Here is a 26,582-nt window from a genome sequence, read left to right on the forward strand (position 1 = left end):
TGTGCGATATTCGTCTCCAGAAGCTGATATTGTATAAAAATCACATATGAAAAAAAGCATATATTATGCTAAATATATTATTATGTCAAAAATATTTCTGTTATGAACAACATATTCCTGAACGAAACATACAGTACTGTGCAAAAGTTTTAAGCTCCTGTGGGAATTTCAGTAAAGAAAAAGCTTCTCATCTGTGAGGTAAGTTTTTAGTAGCTCAGTAAAACACAAAAAATACAATAAATACAAACAGCAAATTTACAAAAACAGAGCTTTTACAGCACTGTTTTTCTTAATACATCTCCTAATCTCTCCTCATCTGAGTTGAATAGAGTTATTTCTCATTATGTCAACACCTGGTTTGGTAAATTGGTAAATGTGGTAAATCAGGTGAGCTGCTGACGGAACTGAACATAATATACACATGCTGACTGAGGAGCATCCAGGAGAAATCTGGAGCTACATTTTGTTTTTCAGCTCGGCTCACAAGATATAACATATTTAGTTAAAAATGAGAATTCCTTGTTATGTTTTACTGAATGTATATTTATTTGCATCTGTTCAAATCATATGTGGTGCTTTTTTAAAAACACATGCTGAGATAAATGGATTAGTGTAATTTACTTTAGTCTATGAATTATATAATATAACTCCAAACCATGAAATATAACACCACCCCCCCTGCCTTATTTCATTTATGAAAAGTTGGCAACCCTACTGACACCCCAACATCAAGCTGTCTTTAGATCGCCAAAATAGCTCATTTTTATACAGGTACAGTTCAATATCAATACAAATATGATAAGCAGGACCAGTTTAGCTTAAGTTTGGATCAAGATGGTGAGAAAAATTGTGAAAGGGAAAAATGGCATTAGAAAAAAGTGAATTATGCTGGGGCTTTATAGTTGCAAAGATTCAATAGGAGCGACCTCACTAGGACCTATGGGAGGATATGATATGCACACAAGCATCAGTATACAACATAAACCCAGTATAGAGGGGCTCAGTAAACGTGGAGATGAATGTGTGTAAGTGGGTGAAAGTGTGTGTATCAGAGGCGATGCTGTAGAAGGACAGAGTTCCAGCCATAAAGTCCAGATAAACCCCAACTCTGTTGAAGCTGGAAGAAGTTTTGGTAGCTATGTTAGTTTCCTTGTCATCGTGACAAGCAGTGTAACCGTTGGACGAGCAAAACAAAATCCAGGATTTTTTATTACGACCAAACTCACAATTAGCACCATTTCCCTTCCTGCCAATTCCTTTATAGGTGACCACTACATTAACCCACTGACTACATTCAGCTTCCCAGTAGCAGCGTCCAGTAAGACTTTCTTTGCATAGCACTTGCTTTAAGAAAGAAAATCTCTCTGGATGATCAGGATATGACTGTAGTGATTTCACGCAGTTTACTTTGCTGTTTCCCTCAGACAGAATAAGACGGGTGTGTGCTGTGTTAGGGTCCAGGGTCAGGTCACAAGTATCTGTGCACAACAGAACAGATAAAAGGAAAGCATGGTTATTGTGATAGGATGGGATGTTTAAAAGAATATTAGGCTGAAAAGAATGAACTTACATTTTCTTAGTCCAGGTTTCATTCTGATCTCCCCACCATGTTTCATCCTAAAATGGACAGGAAAAAAAATATTTATTGCAATTTTGTATGGTTGTCAATGTTAACACATTAATGCACCTGATTAACATGGAAATATTAATGTGTTATGGTTATTAACCAACATTTTTCATTGTACAATGTAAATATATTTTTAGACTGGTAATGTATTAGCAATTTAGACATAGTGCCAAATCTAAAAACGCAAAATCTAAAGTTATTAATTTATGCTAAACTAAGAATTAAATCTATCTCTCACACACATGATCTCTAATAAACTTATTTACTCGGCACATTAAAAGACTTCTAAGAAAGTGTGATTAAAAATAAAGGGTGATTAATTAATTAATTAATAGATTGTTGTGATTAATCCAAGTAATGTTTTTAACAAGTGAAACCACCACAGTTTTCACAACAGACTTTGCAACTACACAAGCATTACAACAATATAGGTATAAAGTTAGCCAGAGGAAAACTCAAAAAAGGAACCCATCAAACTCTGGATGACACCGTGGAGGACACCGGTTTTAAAAAACTTGGCCAAAAACCCACTCATTAGGACTCCCCCTAGCAGTGGCAATACTTTCAACACTAGTTGGGTGTCTCTTCCAATAAATGTAAAATCACATTCACTGTCAATTCAAGTAAAGTTTGGTCTTAAACTGATTTTATCTCCACACGTTTGATTAAACACGTTACTTTAAACTGTACCTGAGAGTCTCCAAACTGCACTGTGGATCTTCTAGTCTTTCAAAGAGCTGCCTGACCCCTAAGTCCTCTGGGTGATTGTAGGTCAGATCCAGTTCTTTTAGGCATTTCAGATTTGAACTCAGAGTTAAAGCTAAAAATGAGATGCCTTTCGATGTGACCATACATCCAGACAACCTACAAACAGGAAGAAAAATGAGCAACTTGAGAAGGTCACATGTGTTTTAGGTAACAATAACTGTAAGTGAAACAAATTTGCTAAAATATACAATGTGGACAAGTATAATTGTTTCTTATGAAATTTTATAATATTATGAATATTATTTGGTGCCATGCAATTCATGTTTGACTGCTCCAATGAACCTAACTCTTTTGGCAATACTCCTCTAATAACATTTCCTGTAGTGATAAAACTGACAAAAAAACTCTGTCTGGACTCTACATATGTCTAATCTGACTCTTCAGACATATTTCGAAGTTGAAATGTAGACATGGAATCTTGATCTATGAACCTCTGAGGTCTAGTCTTCAGACAGGTCACATGTAATTTGTAAACCTGTATCTGTAATTTAAAGATTAAGGCTTTCAGTTGAGCACAGAGCAGCTTGTATCCTGAATCCTGCAGGTCATTTTTTACTAAGGTCTAGTTTTATCAGAAACAAGTTTATTGCAAAGTATGAAGCATCCCAATATTCTTATGTGGAATACCTTTTTATTCCATAACTACTCATTGTGTTCATCTTTATATGTTGTATAATCATTCTATTACTGAAATGGTTAAAGAAAGAAAAGAGCAGAATCTTAACATCTTCATCAATTCAGAAATCGATTTACAGCAAGTTTACCTGAGTATCTCCAGTATACAGTGTGAACTCTTTAATCCATCAGAAAGCTGCTCCACCCCTAAATCTTGCAGGTCATTGTTACTGAGGTCCAGCTCCTTTAGGGAGGAGTTTGGTGATTTCAGAATGGGGCAGAAAGTTTCACAAGACAATGTGGTGAGATTACAGCAAATAAGTCTGGAAAGGCAGATAAACATAGCACATACTGCAAATTAATCAAGGCTCTGAAGTGGAGTCAGGGATTTATGAAATGTGTAATTAAAGCATGGTAATATCAATCTGTCCTAACTTCCCTGAGAAGTAATTTTAGGTTTGTGTAGTTTGAGATGATACAGTGTAAAAAGTGGTCAATCCCATGAGAAGGAATGTAAGACTACCTGAGTGTCTGTAGTTTACAGTGTGAACTCTTCAGTCCAACAGAGAGCAGCTCCAGTCCTGAATCATACAGGTCATTGTAACTGAGGTCTAGTTCCTTTAGGTGGCAGTTTGTTGAATTCAGAGCTGAAGAGAGTGTGCCCCAGGACACCATGGTGAGATTACAGCCAACTAGTCTGCAAAGGATTACAATTTACTTTTTACATACTCATACACCATATGGATAAAGATATTGATCTAATGTTTCTTCTTAATTCAAATGTATTAAAAAGTGTTTATCCTGCTTTTGTTGGAGTTATTGTCTCCACTGTCCAGAAAATCCTTTGTACTAGATTTTGAAGTATTGCACTGAGGTTTGATTACATTTAGCATCAAGAGTGTTAGTGAGTTTAGGTCTTTTCTCAACTCATTTTACCAAAAACTATTAGACAGAGTATTATAATTCCAGAGAACACTGCAAATGTATTCTACACAAACATTTAGAAAAATAAGCTGCTTTTTCACTGCAGACCAAATAGTTATTAACAAGGTGCCTGGAACAGAGCATACTAGCTAACTAAATGCAAAACAGAGAACTGTGTGATTTCATGCAACAGCCAGGCACAACTTTAATACTGGCATTGCCATGTTAGCAATGCTGGTATACAGCATTGCCACACTGCCACATTAGCAATGCTGGTGACTGGCCTTGACCAACATTGCTCATGCTGTGTTAGCATGCCGGTGACAGGGCTCATACAATGTTGCTCACACAGCATTAGCCTGCTGGAAAATAGGACTCATCCAACATCAATATGGTGGCAGCCTGGCCTGTCTTGCCCATAGGCAGATCCCTCCGTCTTTTAGCCCTCCCACTGAAGGTTCTTTGACTGAAAGTACAGTTAGCAAAACATGCTGAGAAAATTGACCCCAGCTCAGTTTGTAATGATTCTGATACCTTCCATGCTCAGAGACCTTCAGGCTTACAGTAGAAAAGTGACTTAAGTATACTTAACATAAATAATCAAACATCTACACTCAAACCCTGACAAGCATTACAATAAAAACATGAACACTTACAAAGCTTTTCTGTGGTTGCTGACAGCTGGAATTAATCTCCTATAACCCTCTTCTGATGTGCAGTACTCATTCAGGTTCAGCTCATCAAACTCCTTCTCTGACACCAGCAGGATGCAAGCAAGTGCTGAGCATTGTCCAGGGGAGATCCCATCTTTTGAGTACTTTTTTGACTTTAGGTACTTCTGAATGTCACTTGAGAAAGACTGGTCATTCATTTCAGTTAGACAAAGGAACAGACTAATGGATCTCTCAAGAGGAAGGCTTCTTGATTGTATTTCCTGTTTGATGTGGTTGATTGTTTTGTCGATGCTTTCTGAGCTGGTATGTTTCTGAGTCAATAGGCCCTGTAGTAGTCTTTGATTGGACTCCAGTGAGATGCCCAGCAGGAAACGGAGGAAAAGATCCAGGTGTCCAGTCTGACTTTGTAACGCTTTATTGACTGCTTCTTTCAGGATAGTCTCCAGTCTCACATCCCCAGAAGGCTCTTTATATAGTGGATTGAAAAACTGAAGATCCTGTATGTCTTTGGTTACAAAGCAGTGAAACACATAAAAAGCTGCCAAGAACTCCTGAAAACTCAAAGGCACAAATGAGTAGACCCTCCTCTGGTAAAACCCATATTCAACCATAAACATCTCGTTGAAAATGCCAGAGTACAGCGAAGGCTCGGTGACATCAATGTTGCACACTTTTAGATCCTCTTCATAGAACTTTGTATTGCCTTTTGTCATTTGTTGGAAAGCCAGTTTTGCCAGTTTGAGAATTTTAGCTCTGTTGGATTCAAGAAGCTTTTTTGAATCTCTCTCTCTGCTGGTCTCATATTTCTGCTGTGTTATGCCTGTCTGAATTAGCAATAAGTTTGTGTACATTTCGGTCAGAGATTTTGGGATGGTATCTGCGTTTTGCTGAAGCAGAGTAGCACCAATCTGACAGAATAGTGGTATTCTGCACATGTCATACAGAGTCCTTGACTGTTTGATATGGGCAATGATTTTATTCGCTTGTTCCTGGTCACTGATCCTCTTCTTCAGGTACTCTTCTATCTGACTGTTAGAAAATCCCAGAATTTCTGTTACACGCTGTGTATATTCTGGGGGAATCTGATCAGATGCAGCAGGTCGTGAAGTTATCCAGACATGAGCATTGGGAAGCAGCTTTCCTTTGATCAGATTCACCAACAACTCATCCACTCTTGATGCTTTTGCTGTATCAGACAGGTTCTCGCAGTCAAAATTCAGTTCAAGCTTGCTTTCATCCAGACCATCAAGGATAAGTATGAGTTTGAGTGTGGTGATGTATTCCATAATGGTCTCAAGTGCAGGATAACAATAAATCAGAAGCTTTTGTAAACTGTACTGGTTTTCTTTGACCAAGTTTAGCTCCTGGAATGGAAGCAAAATGATCAAGTCTATGTCTTGATTTGCAATCCCTTTGACCCAGTTGAGGATGAACTTTTGCACAGACACAGTTTTTCCAATCCCAGCGACACCTTTCGTGAGTACAGTTCTGATTGTTTTCTCTTTTTGTTCTTCGTTAGATTCACAAATTGACGTGGGTGTAAAGATATTGTCGTAGGTAATAGCTCTGCCGTATGAGAACAGTGGATTGTATTTCTGTTCTGTTTGCCACATTTCATGTCCTTTCAATTTCCTTTCTCCTTCTACAATGCAGAGCTCAGTGTAAACGTGTTCGAGAGGAGTTCTCGCTTGTTCCATCCCTTCAACAATGCATTTGTGCATATTCTTCAAGTTGCTTTTATATTTTGTCAAGACACTGTGTATGTTACCTAGCAAAGGATACAGTAAATGAGTGAATAAATAAACAAATTCACAGCGTTTGTCACATCATTTCATTCTCTATTACCATTATTTGTAAAGTAATTCATTTTTCACCATTTTGTTGTTGAAAATAGACTGTTTGCAGGGTGTAAGATGGGAATGAGAATTGTGACACACCTTGCGCAAGATGTAGGATAGGGCCCTATGTGTTTTACCAATAATTGTGGTTGTGTTCTGTTATGCTTTCTTGTGTGCAGTTTTTGTTTCTGTTTGCTGCCAGTCATATGAATTTCCCCAGCTTTGGATTAATGAAAATGGGCGGGGCTGTTTTGCCATTGAAACAAATGGGGAAGGAGTGGACAGAGCTACACATTATACTACATACTACAAAGTCTTAATTATAAAATCCACAGTGTTGAAGATGAAAATTCTAGTGGTTGAGTTGAGTGATGATGTGTTGAGTACCTGCAGTTCCAGAAACAGCACTAAAAGAACCTTGAGCTGATTTAAAGGCTGATTCTACACTCAATTCTGGAAGCTCTTTACATCTGTCCCCACCTAAGACAGTAGAAGCAGAAACATAAAAAAAACACCTGTTTCACAAAATATTATTGTCTTGATTCACACATTTATTGGCCTACACCATGTGTCCAAATGTTTGTGAACGCTCTAATGACTTCAACTACTTTATGTTGCACTCATTGCTGCTACATATGTGCAAATGCACAAACAGAGCTACTCTAGTTACTGAAGAGAATTACAGACAACTCAATATAACCTAATAATCTCTGGACCAAATAAGCAAAAAATCGATTTTTGATCATTTGTTCAATTATATGAAACAGTGCTCTGATTTGGTGTGGGGGGGTGGTGGTGGGGTTGGGGGGGGGGGGGGGTGTACAGTTCTTCGCACCTGACACTCTGGCTGAAACTCCACCCTCTTTGACTTGGTCTGCCTAAAAACAGAGCGATCTATATTCTGATTGGCTCAACAAGAGTACATTAAAATATGCAGCCGATGAATTGGCAAGCGTGAGAAATGTCATGTGCTCAAAGTGTGAGACTTGATGAACTCTGACTAATTGTTGTTAAAAACACTCTTGGGCCCCATGCATTGCCACTATTGGCCAACATATTTGGGGCCATTGGCTATGCCAATGGTCATTTATATAAAATATAAATAGAAAATTTGCATCTTACTTTAGAAGAACATGAACGATCATTCTAAGTAGCATTTAGGTTTAAAAGCTGTAATATTGGTGAAAGATGGAATTAACAGGAATTCATACTGGTGGAACTATCACTCATTTGTTATCTGGGTAGCTATGTGGTGTCATGTGAAATCTTAAAATACTTTTATTATTATGTGTGTATTTGTATGTTTTTAAAAAATATAAAAATGTATATAATACACGTTTCTTTACCCTCTCTGAGTTTAGTCCATAGAACCTCAACTTGCTGATTCTTGTTCATTTTCCTTAGGATGGACAGTGTGATGTCCACAGCACCATTTCCCTTATAGCACTGCACGATTATATCCACCATGTCGGTTCTGTCTGCGTTCTCCAGCTGGGCCTTTGGGATCGGTCGGAACTCTTTGATGCCATTATTTAGATACCACTGGAATGTCTTTATGTCACATTCTGACAAGTTCTGAAGTGTTTCCAGCAACACATGTTGTATGTTTGCCATCGTGCTTCACTAAAAATGAAGAAGAACCACTCTGTCAACATTGATTAACATTAAGATGTTGTAGAACTTCTAGATAGGATAGTTTCAGAAAGTGTTATGGGGTACACTGTTTTTATGGGACTTTTTATTTTATTTTCTACATTGTAAGTTTTCAATTAAAGTCATCAAAGCCATGAAGAAACATATAAGGAATCATGTAACAATTAAAACCAAAATACTTTGTAAAGAATTTAGGTGCTCTTATTTGGAAACTTGCGGCTGGAAGAGCAAGGTTGGTAACTCTTGCTCTTCCTCTCCTGGAGCGGTCCTGATTAGAGCCAGTTTCTGCATTTGAGGATTCTTTTAAGGTTCTCAAAATTGTTCAGATTAACTGACCTTCATTTCCTCCTTCAAGTCCTTTTTCTTACTTAGTTGAGTAGTTTTTGCCATAATATGGATTAGAACATTAATTAAATAGGTCTATTTACTGTATACCAACTCAACCTCTTCACAACTTTACAATTGATGCTCTCAAACACATTAATAGATCGATACATTTAAGTAATTAACTCTTAAAATATTCTGCACAGCTCTCAACTAAAAGCCACTCTACCTCATAAAGCTGACTGAGTAAATGCTGCCATCTAAGAGGTGCTACTTTGAAGAATCTAAAATATAAAACATATTTTGGTTTGTTTAACACTTTTTTGTTTACTAAATTATTCCATATTTTCTTTATAGCTTTGATGCAGAACAATGCAGAAAATTTAAAATAAAAAAAAAACACAGACTTGTATACTATTTTTGACTATTACTGTAATTTATTATTCATTTGTATCATGTATGTTTTTTTGTATTCAGTATTTTAGTTTGTATCTATTGTAAGCATCCATACATTTTACACCTGATCAGTCATAAAATTAAAACCGCATACTGGGGTCAGCCCCCCAGTATGTCTGTTTAACATGTCACAACAAATTCATTCTAGTTCTGGGCGGTATGACCAAAAATGTATATCACTGTTTTTTTCAGGATTCTGACTGTTTCACCCTACAAGCCCACCACACTCTGCAAAACCAGCAAGCTGATTGGCTGTTTCTCCTGAATGGCGCAACTTTAATTCGAACTTGCTCCGTGATTGGTGTTAAGATATTTTCCATTCACACAGTGCTCAGTGTCTGTCTTCTTATTAATAATACAGCTGAGCTGAGCAAAACGACTTGGGGCTACTAGAAAATTATTTGGGGCTAAAGCCCCGGAATCCCAGACCAGACGATGCCCCTGCCTGAAGCCATTACAGTACAGTCGTGTCATCATTTTGTAGTCGGTGCCTTGTTGTTTATGCCTATATATATATATATTGTCTGTCTGCACTTTTGTACTGTTGCACTTTTGTTCTGTCTACACTGGGAAATATCGGCTGATCAACATTCTCATTTTTTTGCCTGAAAATCAGCCAATACCGATACATAGCCAACCGATCATCGCATCTCTTGTTTTGGGGGATGGGATGGACACCTAATATTTTTTTATAATTAACTTCAGACAATTATATAATCCCAAAATAAAAAAATATATTATATTATTATGGATTTTTGCAGTTTAAAACTCCTAATATTACTATTACTACTACTACTACTACTACTACTACTACTTCTAATAATAATAATAATAATAATAATAATAATAATAATAATAATAATAATAATAATCATAATAATAATCATCATAACAAAAATGAGACTAAAATTGAGAGTGCTGTTACCTTGTCTGAGATCATTTATGTTGGTCCTCACTAAACAAGTACACTTCCATCTTCATAACTGTTGAATGACTGAATGTTTCTGAGACTTTAAATCTCCTTCCTTTTTACAAACTCGTCAGAGCACATTTTATTCACATTAAATGGGTGTGAGTTTTTTTCAGCTCTTCTTCTGTTACAGGTGGGGTGTGGCTAAATAGCTATGCCCAAAACTAGATTTTTTTTCATATGTGTAATAAGAACAGACTACAGTTTCTTTATTTGTTTTTGTTTATTTGTCTTATTGACTGTGTGAATTGAGTAATAATAATAGTACAGTTTAACTGTGTTAAGTAGCTTAATGAATAACTAACACAGCAAAGGAAATCAACCCTAGTTTATGAATAAGTGTTACTGTATACTGTCAGATTACTCTTGTATAAATAAGAACAGTATCTTTTACTTCATGTTGTTTGGTACTATATTATTTTAAAGGTGCTGCGTAGACTATGTGCTGATTGTAAGCAGTGTACTGCCCTCTACTGGCCAGCTGACTGACATCACTACTGAGTCAGTCTGTTCTTTGTCATTTTGGGTTGTTTCTTCAGCTTAAGTAACCACACCTAAATTCAGGGTTGGATTCAGAACCAAATTCAGCCCTGGACTTTCTTTACCAGCCCACTAAAGGCAGTTACAGCATGGTCGCAATATGTTATTCATTATCTTTCCAAACCCTCTCGTTGGCGCATTTCTTGCAAGTCCATTTCTTGTTTGTACCCCTACTTTTCATTTTTGAGCATAACCCTTGAATTATTTCCACTAAGAAGTGGGACAACACTTCAAGGACCCAATACAGATAAATATTTAGCAGTGGAGTGCTAAAGTTTAGCAACCTTGCTGCTAAGAAAATGGCTAGTTAACTTTAGGGCATCACATCACAAAGAGGGCAGGTGGTCTAGCAATTAATTAGCATTGTCCATTCCTTAATTTCTTTGTGACAGGGAGCTGAAATTAACTTTTATTTGCTTTTATTTTATTTATTTTTCCCCCGTTCTACGTTAAATGCTGCTGTCTTTGTCTGTCGGTTGCACCATTTATGGTGGAACGGGAGGTCAGCTAGCTAGCTAGCATCAGGCCTGATGCTGAAAGCGCACCTGTCTCCCCTGCAGTCAGTCTGCAGACTACGTTACTCAGAACGCACCTCACCACAACATCATTCACATGATCACATGAAGCCAATCACCGGAATACTGAACACCTGGGGACTCAGTATTATAAAAGACTCTTCAGAAAACAAGCTCTTTGCTGAGTATTGTTCAGTTCATCCTGCTTTAACACATATTTATTTCTTTGCCTTGATTGCCCTATTTATTGACCTTTTTCCGTGTACCTTAACCCTGTTTTTTTTTTGTCTGGATTCTGATTCGGCTTGCCTGTGTTCAAACCCTCATTGTTTACTCGTTTTGGTTATTTGGTTATTTAGCCTGTATATCCTGATTCTTTGTAATAGTCCTTATTATAACAAAGCTTTTTACTTGCATCTGTGCATGCCTGACAATAATAACTAGCTACTGAGATGAACTACTAGAGATTATTTTATGCTTGTTATGAAGATAATTTCCATACAATTATTGAAGGTACACTTTAAACTATTGTGATATAGAAATCATTTTACATTTTTTGTGCTGCTGCCATCTTGCCAGTGATTCTTAACCCTCTGTTTGAAGGGTCATGTAGCCCCAACATTCCCACAACCCTTCAAGCCTAACAAGAATTAAGATTGCTGAAAGTCAATTGTGTGATTTGCACTACTGTAATGGAAATTCATAGCTTTACTTTATGTTGAACAAATCCTTAAAAAATCAATCTTAAAGAAAAAGCCTAACCTAACCTATGCTGGTCGAGAGCTAGATATACTACAGCTAGCCTCCCAACATAGGTTTTTTTTTTTTTGGCTGAAATGTTTAGCAGAGAAGACATTGTTTTAATGCTTGATACCCAGCATCGGTGTATTATATCAGAGCATCATTTGTAACATAATTTACATCGAAACAGACTTTCTTCTGTTTCGGAGAAAGGATTACTAAGAACCCCCTAGGGTGACATTATGAAAAAAAGACATGGGAACGAGATCATTAAGGTGTGGGAATGAGATACTAATGCGTAAGAACAAGATAATTCAGTTGAAGCCATTAAGGCGTAGGCTGTGGGCTGTGCACAAAATGACTGTGTAAAGAAGGTAAACAGCTCTGCGTAGTCTTTTTTTTGATTCAATCAGCTTTTAGTAGAATTAAGAATATTTTACTTAGAATTATACCATGTCTCCTAATTCATTCAGAGATTAAAATAAAAATAAATCAATTTACTCTCCATTTTCTTACTAAAGATTATCCCTTGCATTAAAGGAGCTTTGATGTAATATTCAGTTTCTTTATGAGCATTCATTTACAGAAAAGCAAGATTTGTTATTCTCCTAGATTTAATTAACTCGGTCCCACACCTTAATAAGTCATGCCCACGCCTTAAGATCTCGTTCTTATGGCTTAAGTATCTCGTTCCCACGCATTAGTATCTTATTACCATACCTTAAATATCATATTCCAACACACTAGTAGCTCATTCCCACGCATTAGTGTCTCCTTCCCACGCCTTAGGATCTCGTTCCCACGCCTTAGGATCTCATTCCCAAGCCTTAATACGCCTTAATAAGGCATAGCCACGCATTTTTTCTTTTACATGACGTCACCTTAGGGGCTGAATTACACAGATATATCAGAGGGGTTGGTTTTCATTCAAAAGCAGACACGGCTTCCTGGATAAGCATTTATGTAATCTAGAAAGTCTGGAGTGAACAAAAACACCATTACATGCATCCACCTTAATCTATGCTGTCCAAAAAAATTTGTTTATCTTAAATAAGAACAAACAGCTCGACTTTATCAGTGAAATCCTTCCTCTGCACTGTTTTAAAACACCTTTCTAATGACGCTCTGGCCTGCTACTAAAGCTTTGTCTTGGACTGAGATTAAAAAAAGATAAATATAACAGTGAAAGGCGTATTGGTTCCACCTAAAGGACAGAGCGGGTAATGCAGCTGACAAAAAAAACACCTGATTTTTTTCAATAGTGATAATTATCCCGAGATAATTAATTTGAGAATTAAAACGTCCTTCCACTTCCAAAATAATCTTGAGTTGAGTCAGTTTACAACCTGATTTTTTTTCACTCATGTAATGTATTTATTAACATGTCCATATAGAACCAATAGAACAAAAGTAACAAGTAAATTAAATCATCATATACACTTTGTATTTAAAGAGTTGTTTTCTGAGCAGGTCACTTTGTTTTTTTCTGCAAAGAACTGCATTTCTGCAGAACTATGATAAATGTTATACACTATAACAAGATTCATTTTTAATGGATTTGTTTGTTGTTGTTTTTTTCAATTGTCTGCTATAAATAAATAAAACATTTTATATTGGTTTTAGACAGATATTTATAGCCTTTTTATCCACATCTTACATTTAATCTCCTGAATGAAACTCTGCGATTTTTTTTTTTTTGTATTTAACATCAATGGGCCACAGCATTGTTTGAGCACCATCTCAAATGACATCCTCCGCCCTATGACGTGCCTTCACCCGAGTATAGTGCACAATACAGTGGCATGCAAAAGTGTTCATATTTTTTCACATTTTGTCACATTACAACCACAAACTTAAATGTATGTTGTTGAGATTTTAGGTGATAAACCAACACAAAGTAGCACATAATGAAGTATAGTGAAGTCGGGTGAAAACAATACATGGTTTTAAAACTTTTAAACAAATAAAATAAAAACGTGTGCAAAAGTAATCAGCCTTATTTACACTGAACCCCCTAAATAAAACCCAAATACAACTGCCTTTAGAAGTTGTTTAATTCGTTAATAGAGTCCAAAGGATTGGTGATTTAGTACCAGTATAAAATACACCTCTTTTATGAAGGCCTCAGTAGTTTGTAAGAGAACACTACTGAACAAACAGCATCATGAAAACCAAGGATCTCACCAGACAGGTCAGAGATAAAGTTGTGGAGAAGTTTAAAGCAGGGTTAGGTTGTAAAAACATATCCCAAGCTTTGAGCATCCCAAGCAGCACTGTTTAATCCATCATCCAAAAATGGAAATAGTATTTTACAACTGCAAACCTACTGAGACATGGCCATTCACCCAAACTGACAGATCGAGCAAGGTCAGAGAAGCAGTCAAGAGGCCCATGGTCACTCTGGAGGAGCTGCAGAAATCTGCATTGTTGAAAGCCGCAAAAAGATTGTTAAAAGAAAGACATAAGAAGTGTAGAGGACACAGCAAACATGAAAGAACGTGCCAATTTTGCAAAGAAGAACAGGCAAAAATCTGGTAGAGACATACCCCAAAAGATCTGCAGCTGTAACTGCAGTGAAAGGTGTCTCTACTAAGTAGTGATAGGGGGCTGAAGACTTTTCAGATTTTTGTTTGATTCAAATTTTAAAAAACTTGTATCTTTTCACTTCACAATTATGTGCTACTTTGATGGTCTATCACTTAAAATATCAATAAACTACATTTAAGTTTGTGGTTGTAATGTGACAAAATGTAAAACACTTCAAGAGGTATGAATACATGTACAAGCCATTATACATCTGATCTAAATTCAGTTGTATTCTGAAATACTTTAGAATAAATAACTCCTTATTTAACATTCAATAACTGTAGAAATGTTTGTTCATTTTTTAGAAATGCTCTAGTGGTAGGGAATATTTGTAATTTGGGACGGGGCCGACATTCTCTACCCATGTGGCTGACTTAACGAACTGGCAAATCTAGCAAGCAAACGCTCTCTGAACACCAGCTTTACAGTATTTTGCTGTTCCTCACTCCAACAGCTGAACAAACAGTGAAGATTCAACTTTAATCAAACCCTTTTAGCCCTTAAAGCTCTCTTTTGCCATAATTCCGTCCATCCCTGCAAAAATCAAACATTAAACTTAAATCTAAACCTAAGATTAGTGATCTACACCCAGGGGCAGCACCTGGCATGGACTTTAGGGGCTTCAGTCCCGAGCATATTTTAAAGGTCTCCTTCCAATAAAATCCACTTTTTCTTGTTCTTTGTGAAATAGAATAAGTCTCTTTGAGTTGTACATGATGCTGCACATGAAACTCTTCCTGAACCTCTATTGTCTACAGTAGCTGGTAAAAGAAAAGCCTCAGAAAAACTAGTCGATCAGTAAAAGCACATGTGTACGTCAATCGGTGAATTAATATTCATGGCCTCACCCATGATTTTGGGGAAAACTTACACTGCACTATAATTTGTTGATCTGTAATATATATTGAGATTTAAAAAAAAATAGAGGTAAAAAATACAGTGCAACAGGATTGAAAATCGGGGTCAGATCGGGTATTTTTCAAAGGATCAGAATCAGGTGGAAACTATACATTTGATTTGTTTTTGTTTTTTTTTTACTATATTTTTTATACTATTTTATTATATTATTATTTTTTATATTATTATATTTATATATTATATTTTTATTTTTAACTATGCCGATTATTCCACCCACTCAGTTGCACTCACTCGATTACTAGCACATACCTGTCAAGTTTTAGATTTAAAAATAAGGGATATTTTCCTCTGTACGCTTAAAGCCGTCCCACCAGCCCAACGAAGGTTCAGTATCCCTCACATTTTAAAACAGGTTTACAAGAAATATAAAATAACCACAAGTGAACCACTTACACACTACAATTAGATTATAAGAATCTGAAATGTTGTGGACATTCCTACATATGTCATTCTTTTAATACAGCCAAATTAAAAATCCTTTTCTTTTTTTAAAAAATTAAGATTTCATGTCTTTTTTGTAATAAATGCACTCTTTTATATGATATATTTTTTATTTATTTAATGGATTTAAAATTGAACAAAGGGTGCACAAATTCTGCAAAATGACTGTTGGTGACCTAAACATAGTATCATGAGCTTTTACTAAAAGGACATGGACCAGATATGTTTCATCAGTAAAAATTTGTCCTAAGGGGCCTACACAATAATTTTTAATTAATACTTCTTCCTTTTGATCACTCCACCCCTGATCAGTTCAGTTAATTTCGGTCCTCTCCACATTTCTAGTTAAACTGAGTCACAAGTTGTAAATTTGTTTATTTTAAAAGGTTTAATCTGTGTGTTTTATTTCGGAGACGAGTATTTTTAAGCAGCTATCAGAAAAATCTCATCACAGTTTCCATGATTAGCCTACCGTTCCCTTTCTTTAAGAAAAATCGCTGTATATCCAGATCTACGGTGGCTGAGAAAGCCCAACGCAGTGCAAATTGAAAAGCGCTGCAAAAGCACAAAACACATCCATCAAAATTACAACACAGGCGCAGCAAATAGAAAAACGCGCTGCAAAAAGAAAAACGCGCTGCAAATAGAAAAACGCGCTGCAAATAGAACCACAACACAACGGAAGTGAGTCACAACACAACGGAATTTTCCCGGGGGACCTTAAAAGATACTGTACCAGCTAAGCTGCGTCTTCAGTAACGTCTCGGACTTCAATATGTGTACAAAGGACAATACGTGGCAAACAAGGCGTTTTGTGAAGCAGAACTTTTAATAATATGCACACAACCGTGGTAATCACAGGTAATAAACATAACTTACTTTTCAGAAGCTTGTTTGCCACTTATTGTCCTTTGTATACAGCTGGTACAGCATCTTTTAAGGTCCCCCGGGAAAATTCCGTTGTGACTCACTTCCGTTGTGTTGTGGTTCTATTTGCAGCGCGTTTTTCTATTTGCAGCGCGTTTTTCTTTTTGCAGCGCGTTTTTCTATTTGCTGCGCCTGTGTTGTAATTTTGATGGATGTGTTTTGTGCTTTTGCAGCGCTTTTCAATTTGCACTGCGTTGGGCTTTCTCGGCCACCGTAGGGGTTTCCCGGCCAAAACGGGAGACTTGACAGGTATGCTAGCAACATACCTGTCAAGTTTTAGATTTAAGAATAAGGGATATTTTCCTCTGTACTCCTAAAGCCGTCCCACCAGCCCAACGAAGGTTCAGTATCCCTTACATTTTAAGACGGGTTTACAAAAAATCTAAAATAACCACAAGTGAACCACTTACACACTACAATTAGATTATCAGAATCTGAAATGTTGTGGACATTCCTACATATGTCATTCTTTTAATACAGCCAAATTAAATACCCTTTTCTATATATTTAAAAAAATATATAAGATTTCATGTCTTTTTGTAATAAATGCACTCTTTTATATGATATATTTTTTATTTATTTAATGGATTTAAAATTGAACAAAGGGTGCACAAATTCTGCAAAATGACTGTAGGTGAACTAAAAATAGTATCATGAGCTTTTACTAAAAGGACATGGACCAGATATGTTCCATCAGTAAAAATTAGTCCTAAGGGGCCTACACAATAATTTTTAATTAATACTTCTTTCTTTTGATCACTCCACCCCTGATCAGTTCAGTTAATTTCGGTCCTCTCCACATTTCTAGTTCTAGAGTCACAAGCTGTATTTTTTTCTAAAGTCACAAGCTGTATTTTTAAGCAGCTATCAGAAAAATCTCATCACAGTTTACATGATTAGCCTACCGTTACCTTTCTTTTAGAAAAATCGCTGTATATCCATGTATGTTTTAACATCAGCAGCTCTAACTAGCTGCCTGAACTCACAGCGACGGGGGGCTTTCCCACACTGACCCTCCTTTGTAAGCTGATTGGCTGTTTCTCCTGAAAGGCGGGACTTTCTCCTTGAATCGGCTCCACGATTGGTTAAGAGAGCGGTCAGTGCCCTGTCTCCTCAATAATATATATTTTTTTATTTAGTATAATACGGGAAATTTACGGGAAAATACTAATACGGGAGGACGGCGGGAAAGAGGAGTAAAATACGGTAGTTTCCCGGCCAAAACGGGAGACTTGACAGGTATGGCTAGCAATGCCTCCTCTGACACATGTAAAGCCAGCTACCACCTCTTGGAAATGCAGCATTAGCGAGTAGCGAGCACGGTCACAAGAAAGCACAGTGACTCGGCTCTGATACATGAGCCAACAGATGCCTGTGCTGACTGATATCACCCTTTGGAGTGATGTGGGAAAAAAGCGCCATCTACACACCTAGAGAGAGCAAGACCAATTGTGCTCTCTCTCGGACTGATAGCGAGGTGCATGACTGGGATTCGTGGCAGCACTTTATTCTTCTGGACCACTTGGAGTCTCTTATGCATCATATTGCTATGGGTGGGCGAAATAATGACATTAAAAAAAAATATATATATACATATATATATATATATATATATATATATATATATATATATATATATATATATCATGGTTTTAATATTGTGGTGATTAATACAGTACATTTTTATGTCACTGACACCACTAATATAAATATAATTAAAATTCGCCAATCTAACAATGACTCTTTTTTTTTACATTTAAATAATCCATTATTAAAAGCTTATGAATGTTTGGTAGGCCACATGATTTACACATGCGTGCACAGTTTGATATTTTCACTGGTGATTTTAATGTTTTCAAGTAAATATAGTAATGTGTCTTATAGTATGTAATTATTATTCTTTAAAAGCATAGACTAGTACAATATAATACTTTTAAAATGTGATATGAAGTGGTATATTTTGATTTTAAAAAATTGGTTATTTAAAAATAACAACTTGGATGTGTTTTTTTTTTTTTTTTTTTTTTTACTGCATTGCCAGAGTATCAGATCGGGATTGGTATTGACAGATACACAAAATCTAATTTTCTCTTTGTGCATATAGTAAAACTGGAGTAAAATAAATTATATTGCAGTTTGCAAAGACAGTATTAAACATTATATTGTGCAGTCCTGCCCTAAACCTGTGCTTATCTGGTTGGATTCTGAGCAAAATTGATACTCAAATCAATATTTATTAATCATAATATGACTAATAATAAAATAAAAATGTTATAAAATTTCAATTTCAGTTAGTTGTAGATATTTTATTAGTTTTCTTAGTTTAAATTACATTAAAACTAAACTAAAACATGAACATTTAAAGCAGGTTCTTCCTTTTTTACGGCCACCAGGTGGCGGGGTAACCTACATACATGTAGGTGTAACAGAGGGCTGCTACGGAGAAGAGGCGGGCTCCTATAACCTGCTCTCTGTGTTCTGATTGGTTAAAATCTCTCAAGACTTCTCAAACAGGGCGGAGTCTTCCTACGAGAGGAACCAATCAAATCTAAGCCACGGTTCTCCCGCCTTTTTTGGATACGCTTACTACTTCCAACCACGTCATCCCACGTTTTAATACACTTTACTGCTAATTATAAACCTAGCTTACTTTAACACTAGATATTAATCTGTATTAATTTATATAAAATAATAATAACACAAATAATAACCGAGAAAACGCTTCAGGTGTGGCCTACATGGGCGGTGGCACAGTTCTGATTGGCTCGGATAAAACCGGAGGGCGTTTTGATTGGCTGTCCGCCTTCGCCACGCCTGTCTATCATTTCCAGGCAGGCAGCGAGTTCGGTTGAGTTGTTTGTAAGTTGATGTGTGTCCAAAAAGAAACTCCTGCGTGTTAAAAAATGAGCGGTAAGTTGAGTTAATTCGGTTTAAAAGCGGGTTTTTAACGAGTTAGTCGAGTTAAGGTGAGGTAGGCGTGATAATAAGCACTTTTCGGGGCGGTTTTGTGGGGTAGGTTTAGTCTGCAGTGACTGTAAGTGTCTGAAATGATTTCTGAAGATTTGTAGTTGGCGAGTTAAAGTACGAAGAAACCGGTTTGAAGTAGGTTAAAAGTTGATAAGTGTAAACGGAGGCTGTTATAATGCGAATTAGATGTGTAGAACTGGATAATTAATAACTGAGTGGGTAGTTAAAGTGTCTAACAGAGACTTCGCTACTGTAGCTACCGCTAGTTTAGCTAACCTAGCTAGCTTAGCTAGCGAGCTAACCTGCTAAGGAACCTTAAGTTTTTTTGTACTAAAAAACTTTCATAATGGCTTTATTAAGGTAGCTAGCGGTTAGATAACTAGCTTTTTGGGTGGTAAATCGCTTTATTTAATATTTAATCTGTTGTGTTTTTACTTCATTTACAAGTGTTTTGTCGTTAAAACTTTCATTTGCCTGTTTTAAAATTGCTTGTTTTTTGGAATTGTCCGTTCCACCTTAAAGAGTGCAGCAGTTCCATGGAACTGCTGCACTCTTTAAGGTGGAACGGACTATTGCAAAAGCAAGTCAACTTAAAAGTGGTTTAACGTCTTATTTGCTCTTTAAGCTAAATAATAATTATTAAAGACTAGTAATAACTCAGTTGTAAACCATACAAGTGATTTAAAAATATATTTTCTTGTCTACAGAGCGAAATGAAATGGCTGCGATGGGAGAAGGCGACGGAGACTTCCGTAAAAAGCGAAACACCAAAACAGACCAGGTCAGTAATACAACTGTTAAATATTTGATATAGCTATAGCTGTTATACAGTACTAGGCAAAAGTTTGACCACACACCTTTTCGTTTAGTTTATTTTTTCTTTATTCTTTATTCTTTAGTATTTTCTACATTGTAGATTAATACTGAAGACAACAGGATGAAATAACACATGCAGTTGTAAAAGTCGTGTGTCGTTGCAAGCCTCGTTTTCTTAAAGCTAAGTTTTTTTAAGTAATTGGTTTCTCTATATATTTATGGAAATACATATTTAAGGCATTTTTTATTTACTTTAGTGCATATATCAAACAGTGCACATATTTCTTGGGAGTTTATTAATGGATATTTAAATTTAAATAATTGTTAGTATTATGTTGACAACATTTAAAATGTATTATGTTTAATATTAAAGTTGTATGTAAGGTTGAAGGTGGCTGCTTACTATTACTTTAAAAGAATTAAGAAATCTTATGTATTATATAAATGTTATAAATGTGATTTTGAAGTTATCTACAAGAACTAAAAATCATAATTGAGAATCGCTCATATTTTAAGAATATAGTTTTTTGTTGTACAATATTGATTTTGGTTTAAACAGTGGCAATATATCGCCTTGCTTATATCCCCACCAAGTTCTTTCCATTATACCACCAATACAAAATTTTCTTCAGTTATTTAAAGGCTATATGTTGAGACAAGTGTTGTTGTTTTTTATTATTAGTCTTAAACCAGCTATTTATTATGTACCAAAATCTCTGCACTCTCTGTTTAATTTCAAGTGAAGAAGTTTCGTTGTATTTGGTCGGTCATGTAAGGAAGGAACTCCAAGGAATTCAAATTTGGAGATTAAGATATGGGACAATTATATGGCACATGCTGTACATGATGTAAACACAAACACTCAGTGCTAAACACTGAAATTACTAATTCCTTAATCAGCAATAACAGCTTTATTTACTTCTGCACTGTTGCACTGTAATAAGAACAATTTGTATATATATAATTTTTTTTTAATTATTTCGCTACACCTTGAATACAGTTTACACCTTCATTGGAAAAAATTATGTAAAGTTACTGGAATAAAATTTGATGTCATGTTGTAAACTAGTTACATAGAAATTCTTAAAACCTGACCCACACAAACAGCTCTTTATCTGTTTGTCTTACAAAACCTTTAAGAAGGTCTGTTTTTTTACTAAAAAAGTACCACTTGCTTAGTGCAATGGTCCTAGGACCAGTGTTGGGAAATGCTAAACAGCTAAAATAAGTGTTGGAGGACTTTACGTAATTTTATGTTGCTTTGTGATAACACAATTTATCAATATTTCGTTACATCGTTAATCGTTACATTCCGTGTAATCATACATTATCCCACACTGCATTTTACTAAATCAAAAATGTGATGCATCAAGTTATTCTGAGGTTCTCCTTCCCACAGGATGCCCAGCCGCCATCACCTTTAGCCCTGTTGGCGGCGACTTGCAGTCGGATAGACGAGAACGACGCAGCTGAACAGCAGCTTCAGGTCCATCGGAATGATTTAACCCACACCCAGGTATCTCACGCCACCAACGGCTGGCAGATAGTTTCTCAAGGTGTACAGACGACCACTGCCTCCGGGAATAACGTCTCTCAGAAGATCGTTCAGGATAAAAACCAAACTATCGTGACCTCCGGTGTCCAGCAGCAACAGCAGCAGCAGTATATAGTGGCATCAGCACCCAGCATACAAGGCCAGCAGCTGCTGACCACCATCTCTGGTGTGATGCCCAACATCCAGTATCAGGTCATTCCACAGTTCCAGACAGTGGACGGGCAACAGCTGCAGTTTGCCCAGACTACCCAGGATGCTTCTGCTGCAGGAACAGGGCAGCTTCAGCTCGTGTCTTCGCCCAATGGTGGGCAGCAGCTCATCGCAACGTCGGCCGGCCAGAATACTGGAGCTGGCAACATCCTGACTGTGCCAGGTCTTCTTCAGCAGGCCATTCCTCTTCAGAACCTGGCACTGGGCAACACTGTTCTGCCCAGTCAGACACAGTTTTTGGCTAACGTGCCCATGTCGCTCAACGGTGGCATAACGTTACTTCCTGTCAGTGCTGGCCAGGCTGCTGGTGCTAAAGCTGATGATGGAACTTCAGGTGTTGGTCAGCAGGTTGTCCAACAGGCAATCGTCTCAACAGCCACTGAATATCACACCAGCGCAACCACGTCCACTACACAAGCCGTGATGTCATGCAGCGGCGGGGTTTCTCGTGCTAACACTCTGACGGGCAACACCTTCCAGACCACAGTTGGCACAATTCCCATCCAGGCCATACAGTCAGACAACAGAGATGGAAAACAACAACAACAGCAGCAGCAACAACAACAACAACAACAAACCCAACAGCAGATCCTCATTCAGCCCCAGCAGCTCTTCCAAGGAACATCCACTCTCCAAGCCATCCAGCCTGCCAGCGGGCAGGTCTTTGCCACACAGACGCTGTCTCAAGATGGGCTCCAGAATCTGCAGATGATCCCAAACAACAGCTCCATCCTGCTGCGCACCGTCGGGCCGAACGGGCAGGTCAGCTGGCAGACGGTCCAGCTGCAGAGTCCTGCCGGAGCTCAGATCACACTGGCGCCGGTGCATTCGCTCCCACAGCTGACACAGACTGGAACCACCGCCACCACGATGCAGCTGCCTGGCCTGCAGACCATCAACCTGGCCAGTGCTGGGCTGCAGATGCACCAAATACAAGGGGTTCCCATCGCTGTGGCCAACAATGCAGGTCAGTATTACTGTTGCAGGGTTGTGGGTTGGAATGATAAGGGATGTACAAAATATTTAGCAGCTGAAATTAATCGGGAGAAAATGGGAAAAAGGAACTGATTTATTAAAGCAGAAAGTATTAAAAGAAACAGTAGGGAAAGCCTTTTGGCTGCAATGTTGTATAAATGATTCTCAGATTGTGGGGATGGATTTTTAAACTGAACTACAAATTAAATTAATCCAAATTAGATTTTGTTTTCTTAGAAATGTAAAAACAAAAATATATTGTCCTTGTATTGTACTGTGTGTTCAGGTGATCAAGGGGGAGCTGGCGGGGAGAGTCTGGACGACTGTACAGTTTTGGATCAGAGTTTGGACACAAGCCCAACGCAGCCCAGCCGCCGCACCCGCAGGGAGGCCTGCACCTGCCCCTACTGCAAAGACGGAGAGGGCCGGTATGCCTTTACCCACAATACTCACTCATTGCTCACTCACTCGCCTACTCACATTTACCGATGCCTCGGTAAATTGTAAAAGCTGTATCTGTTCTCAATGCGTTTTGTGTAAAGGGTACACATTTGACTTCCTAGTACACTTGTAGTACATGTTGTTTGATCTCGCATTTCCCTCATGACGTCACATATTTGTCTGTTAAGTGTTTATGTGGCCGCTCACCCTGTTTATCAATGCTGATTTGTGGCAAGCTAACTATCAAGTCATCCTCTACTTTCGTCCTGCTTCATTTTCCTCTAAATTTGTTCCTCCAAATTGTTAAGCACATTGCGCTCTCTGTCTCTTGCGCCATCTGTCTCTCTTTCTCGCTCTGTTGCTTTTTTGTCCTCACCCACACTCATATTATAATACAGTAACACTACCCTGAGATGATATAATACAATAAAAAAAAATTAAAAAAGACTTTTCGGCCAGGTGTAAACCACACTATACTATTATCTTTTATTATCGTTTTTGTTTGTTTTAAGTATCAAAAAAAATATATACAATAGGTAAATGTGTAGTTTCCATAAATATATAAAGTAGCTAATTTTTATTTGTATTTTTTTCTGAATGTGAAACTGTATTACCATGCCCATATATTTGCTCTTAATGCCTTTAGTAAATGTAATGAATTTGTTTTCTGATTGGTCTGGATCTGTTTACAGCGGTGACCCCAGCAAGAAAAAGCAGCACATCTGCCACATCTCCGGCTGTGGGAAAGTGTACGGGAAGACTTCTCATCTGCGGGCACACTTACGCTGGCACACGGGCGAGAGGCCTTTCGTCTGCACCTGGTCGTTCTGTGGGAAGCGCTTCACTCGCTCGGATGAGCTGCAGAGACACAAGAGAACACACACAGGTCAGTTCAGCGTCCCTAAAAAGAGCACTTTGGGATTTTGATATCATTATTGTTCTTATACATAATTATACTTAAAAGTCTAAAATGTAGAATGTAGGCCTAATCCCACATGGACCATCTCTATTTAAATATTATATCTGTTAGTAGGTCTAATAAATTACTTTTAATGCACTATATGTACAAATATTTGTGTATACCATTTCTAATTCTGCTGTTTAAGGTTGCAGCAATTGCTGATACAGATGTGCGAATGCATGCACACAGTCTTTTGTCTAGTCCCTGCAGAAGAGAATAGGACTTTCTACAGCACATGAACTTGTATTAACCTACTGGCATCAAAGCCTCCAGCATTGAGCATCTGGGCATAATTAATGCAATATCTTGTTACTGAATGCAGTCAGATCAGAAAGGGATAAACTCTTTTTAATGCCTTTGATTTCATTTATTTATGAAGCTAAAAAATACTTCATAGACTGAAGTGATTGTTATAAGATAGGCTTTTTAAATGTTTATTTTAATCTGCGTTTGAACCTAGAAATAGATGTAATTTTAGGTAATTTACAGGTTATTTATGTTACTGTGTTAATAGATATATTTAAATTGATTTCAGTAAATTGGAAATAAAAATTCTTTGTGCTCCAAATTTTGCCCTATTTTTAATTTGTAACTTTTTGTTTACGTTTATTTTTAATTGTAACTCCAGGTGAAAAGAAGTTCTCATGCCCAGAGTGTCCCAAACGCTTCATGCGCAGCGATCATCTCTCCAAGCATGTGAAGACGCACACAAGTAAGAAGAGCTCTGGTGTTGTGGTGGCTTCCGCTGACGGTGCCGTTGTGGCAGCAGATGGTTCTGTGAGAGCGGATCAGGCACTCATCACGATGGAGACGCTGTCTCCTGAGGGCATCGCACGCTTAGCCAGCAGCGGCATTAATGTTATGCAGGTCGGAGATCTGCAGCCTATCAACCTGAACACCAACGGCTTTTAAAGCGGCGGAGACGACCCGCCGACCTGATGACCTGACGACCCTACGGCTCAAAGACCTGACGACTCTTCAGCTGGAGCAGGACCTGAATTGGTCTGGGGTTTGAGGTCCGGAGTTCGGCGTGGACTATTCTTATACATATATAAATACATTATGAGTGTAGAAGAATGGGGTGCGGTTCTCCCGTGGTTACGTGCACTCATAGTGCTTTTACTTTACGTTATTTTTTAAAATATTGTTTCCTAGTAGCCTGACGCAGGGCCGCACCGCTCTGCCGTTCTGTCGGGCGCGAGGTTGAGGCGAGGACGGGACGAGGTTGAGGTGATGTAGAGAGAAGGAGGTAGGGTCCAGATCCAGACTCCCAGTTCCCCCTGCCCTGTATTGCTGTAGATTCGGGAGCACTGTGTACAAGAAATATGATCATCTTTTGTCAAAATGTAAATGTTTTTTTTTTTTTTCTTCCTTATGTATTCATTTTTTCCTTTCTTCGTAAATTCTACACATGCAAGCCATCATGCTTTGATACACCTGTCATAGCCATTAATTTAAATGACAGCCTAGCTTTGTTTTTGTACATAAATTATATTTTTCTAAACATGAAAACTATGCGAATTGAGATTTTTGCCTTTGTTTATGTCTGTCATCTTAAAATATTTTATATTAAAAAAGTTCCTTAACTCGCGCAAAGAGAACATCGTTTTTAAGACCTGTCCACGCCCTCGACCGCACAGACTACAGTCTTAATCTTAATCTTTATCTTTGATTAAGAAATGAGCGGTCACTCCTGTTCACACTGTTGTTCCAGTATCTTGTTAGAAATATTGATTTATTGGTTGGTTGAACTATTATTATAATTATATAATTTTTATTCATGATTAATAGGTTTATAGCATTTTTTTTTTTATTTACTTTAAACCAAAGTTCGGAGTCTTCATTTTGGTCGACTGAACGATTCTGTACTGCAGTAGTTGTAGTAGTAGTGGTAATAAATTAAATTTTCTGATCTTGAAATATCAAACCATAAAAGTTATATATTGTGAAACCTTGTTATATATTTTTTCCATTTAGTATATTTTTCTTTCCCCACCTGGAATTTAGATTGTAAGGGGCAGGAAAAAAAACTAGAAAATTGGTAAAACAAATTAAAGTTTTTTTTTTTTTTTTTTTTTTTTTTTTTTTTTTTTTAACTGTAACAATACGGAAAATTAGTTTATCAAAGTTTAATGCCCAT

The 26,582-nt window shown here is 37.3% G+C and overlaps 2 protein-coding genes and 1 long non-coding RNA gene across 3 annotated transcripts in view; 2 read left to right on the forward strand and 1 right to left on the reverse strand.

The window, feature by feature from the left end:
* Positions 1-203: 203 nt before the first annotated feature.
* On the reverse strand, positions 204-6,370 carry LOC103026802 (NACHT, LRR and PYD domains-containing protein 3-like). Its single transcript, XM_007248356.4, has 6 exons — positions 4,591-6,370; positions 3,534-3,707; positions 3,160-3,333; positions 2,318-2,491; positions 1,571-1,617; positions 204-1,478 (listed from the first exon to the last, which is right to left on the reverse strand). The coding sequence occupies exons 1-6, from the start codon at positions 6,327-6,329 to the stop codon at positions 931-933; spliced, it is 2,856 nt and encodes a 951-aa protein (XP_007248418.3). The 5' UTR covers positions 6,330-6,370; the 3' UTR covers positions 204-930.
* Positions 6,371-16,784: 10,414 nt separating this feature from the next.
* Positions 16,785-26,582, forward strand: part of LOC125787471 (uncharacterized) — a 241,440-nt gene continuing 231,642 nt past the window's right edge. The window contains exon 1 of the long non-coding RNA XR_007429346.1: positions 16,785-16,886. This is a non-coding gene — a long non-coding RNA (uncharacterized LOC125787471). The remainder of the gene's footprint in view (positions 16,887-26,582) is intronic.
* On the forward strand, positions 19,321-26,536 carry sp1 (sp1 transcription factor). Its single transcript, XM_007248357.4, has 6 exons — positions 19,321-19,427; positions 20,192-20,265; positions 21,700-23,032; positions 23,327-23,468; positions 24,174-24,367; positions 25,071-26,536. Exons 1-6 carry the CDS (start codon positions 19,421-19,423, stop codon positions 25,352-25,354), a joined length of 2,034 nt encoding a protein of 677 aa, XP_007248419.3. The 5' UTR covers positions 19,321-19,420; the 3' UTR covers positions 25,355-26,536.

The sequence above is a fragment of the Astyanax mexicanus genome, chromosome 24 (assembly GCF_023375975.1).
Source record: "Astyanax mexicanus isolate ESR-SI-001 chromosome 24, AstMex3_surface, whole genome shotgun sequence".
Lineage (NCBI taxonomy): Eukaryota > Metazoa > Chordata > Actinopteri > Characiformes > Acestrorhamphidae > Astyanax > Astyanax mexicanus.